Raw genomic sequence first — 9,340 nt, 5'->3', positions numbered from 1 at the left:
GAAGAGTGCTGATTGAATACACTCAAAATTCACTTTGATGTCTGGCTGACGACCATCAAATTTGATAAAGCAGTTTTCAGATAAGGAATTAGACTTCTTGATTAATGAAATTACCAAATGAGATTGAGAATTTTTCTTTTTTTTTATAGGAAACATTTTAGTCTAATATTCTTCTGGTTAAGTTCATCTAAAGTCCAGTCTTTGAAAATGAATGAAAAAGGTTCACTTCAAACTACATAAATCCACCATTTCCAATACGATATACAGTTCAGTGATGTAAATTCCGGTTCAGCGTCCACAGGTGGTTTAATTTCAGTTTTCAGCAGTTCACAACTCTTACATTATTATGGTCTTCCATCACTTTCCTATGGTCTTTATGTGGAAAAAAACAAAACAGGAGAAGTTTAGGTTACTGTAAGATTTTATTTTCATAAATACCACAGATATTAGAACAGTAAATCACAACTATTTTTTAGAGGCAGAAAACATTCTGGTCCCCTCACCCTGCTTTCATTGGAGCAGCACTGGGTGGCAACATTTTACAGAGAAATTCATCTGTACTCCAGTTTAGTTCAGGAGAAACTTAAGGTTTAACTGTTATGCAATATGAGCAATCTGTGACAGAGGATCTATGGTGCAAATTTAGCAAAAAATATTTTTGACTTAAAGGAGCTTCATCCCTGAACAAAGCAGGATTCCTCCATCACAGATTATTGTTAGATTTCATGTGCAAAGATCAGTCTTGTGCCTCAGTCTCTTAATATCTTACCATGCACAAATAAAGGGGGCGACTTCTTCCTCTTTCAACATCAAACTAGAATTACCACATTTTCAGCTGACACTTCCATGCATGTAAATACAGCCGGCGTTGTCTGCTACAGTATTTACAGGAACAACTGTCTGTAATGTTGAAGTAGGCTGTTAAAAGGTTCGTTTTTAGGGATTAACCAACAGTAAAATATCTGCAGTCAGGTCAAGACATCATTTAAAGTCAACTTGTCATTTCTGCCATTCTGTCTGTAAGTTCATCTATCAGTAGTACCATCACTGAGGCAATAACTGATTCATTGGCACATTAAACACCATAATGAACACAGAGCACTATAATGAATACAGATCATTTCTGACATTAAAGATTTTGTGAGACCACGATTTGAGCAACATTAGCAGTGAGCCATGTCAGCGTGATATTTCTTATACCACAAGTCATCAGACAACACTGAAAAAAAACAAAGACGCCTCAGTTTAACAATGAAGCTGTGTGAAATGAAGTATTCATAGTCATTAAGTCTGACAAGCAAGAGGATGCTGAACACAATACAGACCCTACGAGGGTGCAAAAAAAGGAATGTGCAGTAGTCCATCAGTGAAAAGAAGGATTCAACTCTAAATACTACAAGAGGGTGGAAAATGGGCTGCAAATGAATTTCTAAAATACAGCTTATTTACAAGGTAAGATAAGAGTGCAAGGCTAAGCTTTCATAGACATTCACATACTTAACATCCACAGTATACCAAAAGACATGCGTAGAGGCACATACATATTCATCATACAAAAACATATCAAAAGCAGAACTGCAGTCAGACACGGCTTTTGTGAGTCAAATTCACAATTGAAACAATGTGTACAAAAGCACTGACATCATGGGAGGTGGAAAGGCAAAAGCTAATGTTTCAGCCCTTTGAATAAAAACAGTTTAACATTATAACAACAGAGACATCAGTAATCTTTCATTCATCTCTGAACCAATATTGAGTGCCAGCCTCATTTCTAATATAATTGAACAGAATTTTTTCACCCAAAGAAAATAATTTCTTTTTAAAGGAGGCATTTGGTTTTCAAATTAAAGATCTCAACCTCCTCATAAGCTGTGAGTGTTACCGCCTTGATGAATGATAATAATAATAATAATAATAATAATATCACTGAAGATAGTGACAGAAGTAAAATAACAGTGAAGGAATATCAAGGCCTCAAATTCAAATTGGATTGGCATTGGTATCTAACAGCAATATACAAATATTATGTGAATTAATGTTTAAAAAAGCAGTGCTTACAAGGTTTGAAACTTTTGAATTTGGCATAAAGAAAGAAGCTGTATTTTTCATTATACAACGGTACAACGAAATTACAAGGTTAGATGGAGAGTTGGTCCTGAGCCGCTGCACCCTGGGTGCGCTTGCTACAACAGGCCAACATAACCTAGGGTTCCTTAGATGCATGTTTCTGTGATGATGGAGGAAACCCGGAGAGAACATGCAAACTCTACATAGAAAGGCAGGGTTGAGAATGCTGGGGTTTGACCCCATCACCTTCTTGCTGTCAGGCAACAGTTATGACAGCTGTGAGGCAACGTTTACATGTCAGATTGTTTTCTATATAATCAGGTAAAGGGCATCTTCAAAACTTGTTTCTTAAGGTCTTTGTAGACTTTGAATGTTATTCTTGTATAAGGTCAAAACACAATATTTCTCAAGATTTATTTACGAGAGACTATCAAATGATATCTGAAAACAACCTTATAAACAAGGGGTCAAGCTATAAGGATTTGGTACAGTGTTTAAATACTAAGTATACATTTACAGAGCAATTATAAGGTTCTGTTTTCCTTATTTTTGTCATGAATACCCTTAAATGCACTAACCAGTGTAGTTTGGCAGATCACATAGGGAGGAAATAAACCTAATTCATTATCATCAAGGAATAATATTAAATGACAAAAAAACTGAAATGTCACTACACAGTGAAATTAATCAGTTTTCAAACGTTATTCGTTCTTCTCCTGAAGAGAGGCACGAACACGTTGGCGCACACAAAAAGCAGTGAGAGCGCTGCAGCAGGCAGTGAAGATGAAGAGTGCAACGGCATCGTGTGCGAGATCGCCGTGAAGACCCTCGTACATGGGACGGCGCTCCATGAAGTCAGTTCGCAGCGCTTCGATCTGTGTCAGGGTGCACACCACCAAGAACACGTGAAAGAACTGGTGGCCCTGCCCGATGAAGTCACACTTCCCGGGAAAAAAGCTCTCTGGGTGAGGGCAGCAGAAGAAGTAGGCGCCAATTAAGAAGAACAGCACATGGTAGAAATGGTACACCACGACCAGGTCGGAGCAGCCTTCCTGGTAGCAGCTGTAGATGCGGTGAACCACAGGGCTGATGTCTAAGCAATAAGCCAAGGCTGAGGGCACCACCTGGAAGAGCTTGTGGGCCACCTTGGGCAGCTCAGGACTGGCATACTTGCCATAGCAGCATCCAAAGCAAGTCAGCCAGGCTAAGAATGCTGCAGCCGGTAAAAAGAGGCCTTGGACTCTCGTGTGCCATGTTTTCTCTATGGCATAGTAGTAATGTGCCAGGGCACTGGCATACTGATAGACAGCAACTCCCACATAGTCAAGGAAGTAGAAGGTGTAGTAAGAGATCTCCGACTTGGCAGACAGGAGATGAGCCAGAGCACTGAAGGAGAGGTAGGTGAAGGCAGCAAGGAGAACGATGAAGAGGGGCTGAGAATGAGGGTCTCGCAAAAAATCCACTGTCTCTGAGATCTCCTGCCACTTCACCAAAATGATGAAAGCGGCCAGCAGATGGGTCCACACATTGAGGGTCTCATTGTGCCTTTGGAAGAGGGTGAGAAAGTAGTAACGCCAGCTTTGGTCCGGCTGTCTGTACCCAGTGCGGATGTGGAGTTCGCGGAACACGGGGGGAACATCAGACACCTTTACAGTGCATGGTAGCGTGGGGAAGGCAGACTCCAGAAGCTGAGGGATCTGACGCAGCTGCTGCACATTGATGAACAGCCGACCGATCTGCTCCATGACCACCGTCGCCATGGCAAACTGTAGGCCAGAGGATGAAGAAAAAACATTAATAGCCTGTTGGTCAATTTTTTTGCATCACTGTCTCTGTGTGAAAACCTCTACCCTTTAATTGGACAGGCTGTCCACCAAGAACAAAAGCATAAAAATGCCCAAAAAGATTTCTGCTCTGGTATTCCTACAGAAGGCATGGCTGGTCCACACTTCACACACTTCCCCCAGAAGCAAAAAGCTACTTTTGTCCTAAATGACCATAATAATCCACAATAAACATAGAACTTTAAGGTAACTCAGTTAGTTAGAACTAACGAAGACTCTTGGATGAGCAGTGGAATGTCTTCGGTCTCTAAAGGGAACTCAAACAACTCATGTATTCACTGGTCTCCACACACACTCAGGCGCTGAACGATCCATGTCCACCAGTTACTTTGAACTCTATTCATCTGCTATTTGGTTGTAATCAGTGAGTGTACATTGGGTTTCTGTGCAACATAATTTATAGTTTCACAGCAAACATAGCAGTGGACATAGTCGAGTGAAATAGTCGAGCTGCAGGAGAACAATATCAAATAAGGAAAACTGTCTCCAAACATATCAGCCTATAACATCTTCCTGCTGAATACTAAGGAAACTGGAAAGGATTTAACTTTTCTTGACTCTTGTCTCCTCATTGTCCAGCCAGTGTCAGTGGCGAAGTGAACTCAATGTGATAGAAGTATGACAGGAGATTTCAAATTATTGGAAGAGGATTAACTAAGAACACATTTCTACAGACATAACCCACTGTATCCTGTATTTTTTTACTACAATATAAATCATTTTTATAAAGATCCTACAGTCAGTTTTCTTCCCCAATACCTAGTTTTATTTCAGAAAAAAACCTACTCCTGTAGCTGGAAGAAGTGATGATGTTGGATTTATGGCTCACAAAACCAAAGCAATAAACCATAGAAAAAATGGCTTTGAGGGACTCATAGAGGTGAACTGTGGTGTTGTGTGGTTGTGTGAGTTTCCTACATTTGTCGTTTGATCCATTTCAATCACAAAAATTGTGATTTTTCATTTAAAATAAAATATCCTGATATTTTGATACTCAACTCATCTTAAAGGGTTTTATTGTGTTTGTTGCTTTTTGTTGACCATGTGATCAGCATGAAGCTCCCAAGCTTTTAATTTACTCTACAATATTAAAAAAAACATTTTAAAGGGCTGAAGCGCTTGACTTCAAGTGCAATAAAGCTTGAACCTTTGCCTTACCCATAGTATCAAATTCCACTAATGAGGCGCTCCTCTCAAATCTCAGCACTAGTGATTGGGAAGGGAAGACTGCTTCCTGAGAACTGTCAAATACAACACTGAGTCGATAGTCGAGGAAGTGGAAGGTAGAAATTAGATACATTTTTATGTAAAACAAAATGAAAATTGTTTTTGCAACAAGTTGGTGTTAACATTTGGTCATGTAAATTCTACAATTGAGTTTGGACATGGCACTTGAAAAGGAAGAGGAAAATGGGTAGTAAAAATAGGAGGAGCCAGACACGTAAAATATAGTAGGCTCCATGGACAGAAATTCTGTTTTTAATTTCATGGTCTCCTCATCAATCCCCTGGTGACATTTCTCTAGCTACCAGTTTACACTCAGCACATCTGAATAGCATGCTCATCCTGCTTTAGCTAAGGCTACAAGTCCGAAATCTTGAAGCATCAAAAATTTGATAATGAAAAGAGAATTCTTAGGATTTCTGTAGTTCATCTAGCCAACATAAACTTGAGGAGGAGAAAAAACAAAAGACTCGAGAACAATGTTCCCTCTAGGCGCAATTGCTCGCATGCAATTGTGCACAAGAAAATTTGTGCCACGCACAAAATGAAATTCAATACAAACGTATTAAGTGATATCAAATATTAGACCTAATCCAATTAATTAGAACAATACTATTGTTTTCTGTTTTGCATGTAACTCAGCGAGTGACAGGTGTCCAGCCAATGATACGATAAGATTCACTGACGCTACGCAGCCAATAACAGCATTGACGGTCCTGCATGTATGCCCTGCTATACGCGCCACGCAGGTTAGTTGACGACTGCAAACGGGCAGCGACACATTCACTCACCAAGCCAAAGTAAAAAAGAAATGCTGTTCTTTTAAGATGGAATGGCTGTCGGACTAAATGCAAATAGAAGAAGAAGCTGTGAAACTGGGTGAGATTTTTTCTTTGTGAATAAGTTTAAAGCAAGAAGCAGACGAAGCCATAAACCTCAACAAAGTCTACAACCACGTGAAAAATAAGATAAAATATAAGTCAGATTTGTGCAACATTCTAGTAAAATTTATTAAGATTTAAGTATTTATGGATATTAATCATTAAATGCTGATACTACTAGATAAATTGTGGGTAGTAGAAATGCTAATAAAAAAAGAGTGAGTAGATATTTACAAAGAGTTACAGGCATTTACACTGTATCACAAGCAACACCACACGTCATTGAGCAAAATGTGAATGCTTTAATGTTAACAAAATGTATGTGTCATTTCTTCCAGAACAGGACCCTAAGCCACACCACGACTGGACCTCACCTATAGGCCAGAGAAGCTCTACTCCCATGGCCAAAGCATGATCTTCACATATAACGTACTACAGATCTACACACTACACAAGAACAAAATTTTTGTCTTTTTCTTTTCAAGTGGGCAAAATCACTTACATTAAAAATAAATGAAAATTGCTGATATAATTAGATTCTTTTAATAAGCCGTGTTACTTGTTCTGATACAAGGATTTGAACAAGTGTGATACTTTTGTGTGCACATCTGAAGTTGCTTAAAGTGGTCTACAGTGTGCTAAGGATGTTTTTGTGTTTGCCCAGACATACGAAAAACTACAGGGACCATTGCTTGAGAAAAACAGTGATGAGCTTCATAATTCCTGCAGCTCAAAGCATCTCAACATTTCTGCTCACTTGACCTACATTTCAGAAGAAGCTAAACTGTGGTTGCTGCTGCAGTTACTATATGAAGACATACTTGTGCCAATTGCAATTATCTTGTATAATACCTGGAATGAAATAGAAATAGCATATTTTCCTCCCTCTTTCCATGTCTTTCACTGCGCATTATGATGCTTCTATAACAGGTAAGTGGTGTTAATAAATTTGGGAGTTCATGTGATTCAAAAGCAAACATGATTCATTAGACCAGAACATTTTTTGTTGACACCAACCAATAGAGACCAGAAACACTCAACAAGTCCCACGGTTTTGGAGATGTGCCCAACTAGTTGTCTAGCTATCACAATTTAGCCCAAAGTATTTCAGACTTTCAGAGTTGTTGGATTAACATTTTTCCTGCTACCAACACAACAAATTCAAGTGTTTAATGTGCCTAACACACCCCACCCACACACTCCCCCCACTGACAGGTGCCACTATGACCAGAAAATTAACCCTCTTCACATGCCAGCAGTTAGAATGTTATGGCTGATCTGTTTAGGTATCAGGTACCAGAGCCCTATACAGTACATTCAGGAATACAATATCACAACCCTGGAAAATGAGGCACAGAGGACCAATGGTGGTATAGAGATGAGCTGATCCCTGATAGGAAATGGCAAATAATTGATATTTACGATACTTCAGCAGTAGCACTTCACAGAAATTAATAAATTTCCAATTTCAGATTATGGATATAGCAAAGAATTTCAGTTCATCCTGGCAACATTCAATGTCTGTCCAAGTGTGATGGCTACCTGACAGGCGTTATATATCACTCAATTAACTCGATTTTGAAAATAATAACTTCATTTCAACCACAGGCTCCTTAAAATGATTACACACACTGAAAAGTTCTTTGATATAATTTATATTTCCTATTCGTTTTTGCACATGAGAAAATTAGAAAAATCTTTAAAAGCAAGTATAATGCACTCAAATTGAATGAATGCGTTCCTGTGCTTTAATTGTTGTTCATTATTGTTTATAATAAACACGTTTTCCTGTTTTTCATCCTGGACTTTATTTTATTGGTTCTTCCTCTTCACATTTAATTAAAAATTTTGTGATATTTAATAATCAGTGATTTTCACTAAAAGACTAGATTACAGACAACATAGATGACATTCTCTAACGGATGTTTTGTCATACTCGTTCGGACTTAAAAATAAACAGGAAGTTGTTGACCACACCCCTTACGTGAGCCGATTAATGACGTTTAACAGGTCTCAATAGGTTTGATCAGGAATGATCGATGGACAGAAATCAGCGGGTCGAGATGCTGAGCAGTCAGAGCCATAAATGAGAGCGGATGCGCGTTACGTAACACAACACCATCCGATGTCCACACCCTCAATCCCCAGCGAAGGGTCGCAATCCTTAAGAATATTTAGATTTAAAGACAAATACTCGACTATTCAGTTTTGGGGGAAAAAAATATTTTCAAACCGGATGAATTAGACACGATCATCCACGGCTATGCTGCAGCAAAGCTGCACCTCATCACTCTGAATTCGAGAACCGCTGTACGAAATCAATTTGCATTCACATTTCCCTTGAGCCTCTCGTAAATATTCAAGTTCCAGACAAACCTCTTCTGTTTTCCGGTTGGTGATAATTTGACAAAAAGACCTCTTCGCGTTAACGAACGATGACACTGGCTTCGCGAGGTGCATCCGGACATATTTCACGCAGAGAAAATTTTGAGAAAATATCCAGATCAGTTGAGAGGATATTAAAAAAAAATGGTCATACCTGTTGATGGTAGGATCACTGTTCAGTCTTTAGTTTGGCAGTCAATGAACGATTCAACATGTAAAAGAAAACAAACAGGCCTAACATTGTTTAATGGGGCGAACGGAGAACTGACGGGCAGACATAGAACAGCGCCCAGCGGATCTCTCAAGCGCCTCTGTGGGGAGGATGTGCAGCTTTGACAGGCAAGCTCTTCCAGCCTCTCAGCACACACGTTCTTCGGTCCTTTCTAGCCCGCCCACAATATTTTGACCAATAACAGCTACAGACTGTCTGATCGCCCCACCCACCCTCTACCGCTGTCAGACTCCGTTCTTTTGGTTTTTGACCCATTAACTGTCCCATAGTTGACCTTATTTATCAAACTATTAAACCTGTGTCGATATGCCCTGGCCTACATTAAAGTAATTTATAGAAGTCCTGTTTACTTTTAAATTATATTTTTAAATTAAATTATCTTCTTCTTTTCCTTTCGGCTTTTCCCTTCAGGGGTCGCCACAGCGGATCAATTTCCTCCATCTAGCCCTGTCCTTTGAATCCTCTTCTCTCACACCAACTACCTTCATGTCTTCCCTCATTACATCCATAAACCTCCTCTTTGGTCTTCCTCTAGGCCTCCTGCCTGACAGTTCAAAACTCAGCATCCTTCTACCAATATATTCACTATCTCTCCTCTGGACATGTCCAAACCATCTCAGTCTGGCCTCTCTGACTTTATCTCCAAAACCTCTAACATGTGCTGTCCCTCTGATGTACTCATTCCTGATCCTATCCTTCCTGGTCAC

General features: G+C 39.4%; 1 protein-coding gene across 1 annotated transcript; it reads right to left on the bottom strand.

The window, feature by feature from the left end:
* Nucleotides 1-413: 413 nt before the first annotated feature.
* paqr7b (progestin and adipoQ receptor family member VII, b) lies at nucleotides 414-8,719 on the bottom strand. The gene is made up of 2 exons (XM_068323491.1): nucleotides 8,556-8,719; nucleotides 414-3,833 (listed from the first exon to the last, which is right to left on the bottom strand). The coding sequence occupies exon 2, from the start codon at nucleotides 3,825-3,827 to the stop codon at nucleotides 2,769-2,771; it is 1,059 nt and encodes a 352-aa protein (XP_068179592.1). The 5' UTR covers nucleotides 3,828-3,833; nucleotides 8,556-8,719; the 3' UTR covers nucleotides 414-2,768.
* Between the last annotated feature and the right edge of the window lie 621 nt (nucleotides 8,720-9,340).

The sequence above is a fragment of the Antennarius striatus genome, chromosome 9 (genome assembly GCF_040054535.1).
Source record: "Antennarius striatus isolate MH-2024 chromosome 9, ASM4005453v1, whole genome shotgun sequence".
Lineage (NCBI taxonomy): Eukaryota > Metazoa > Chordata > Actinopteri > Lophiiformes > Antennariidae > Antennarius > Antennarius striatus.
Note: the sequence above shows the minus strand (reverse complement) of the source record. Positions and strands in the feature narration are given on the sequence as shown.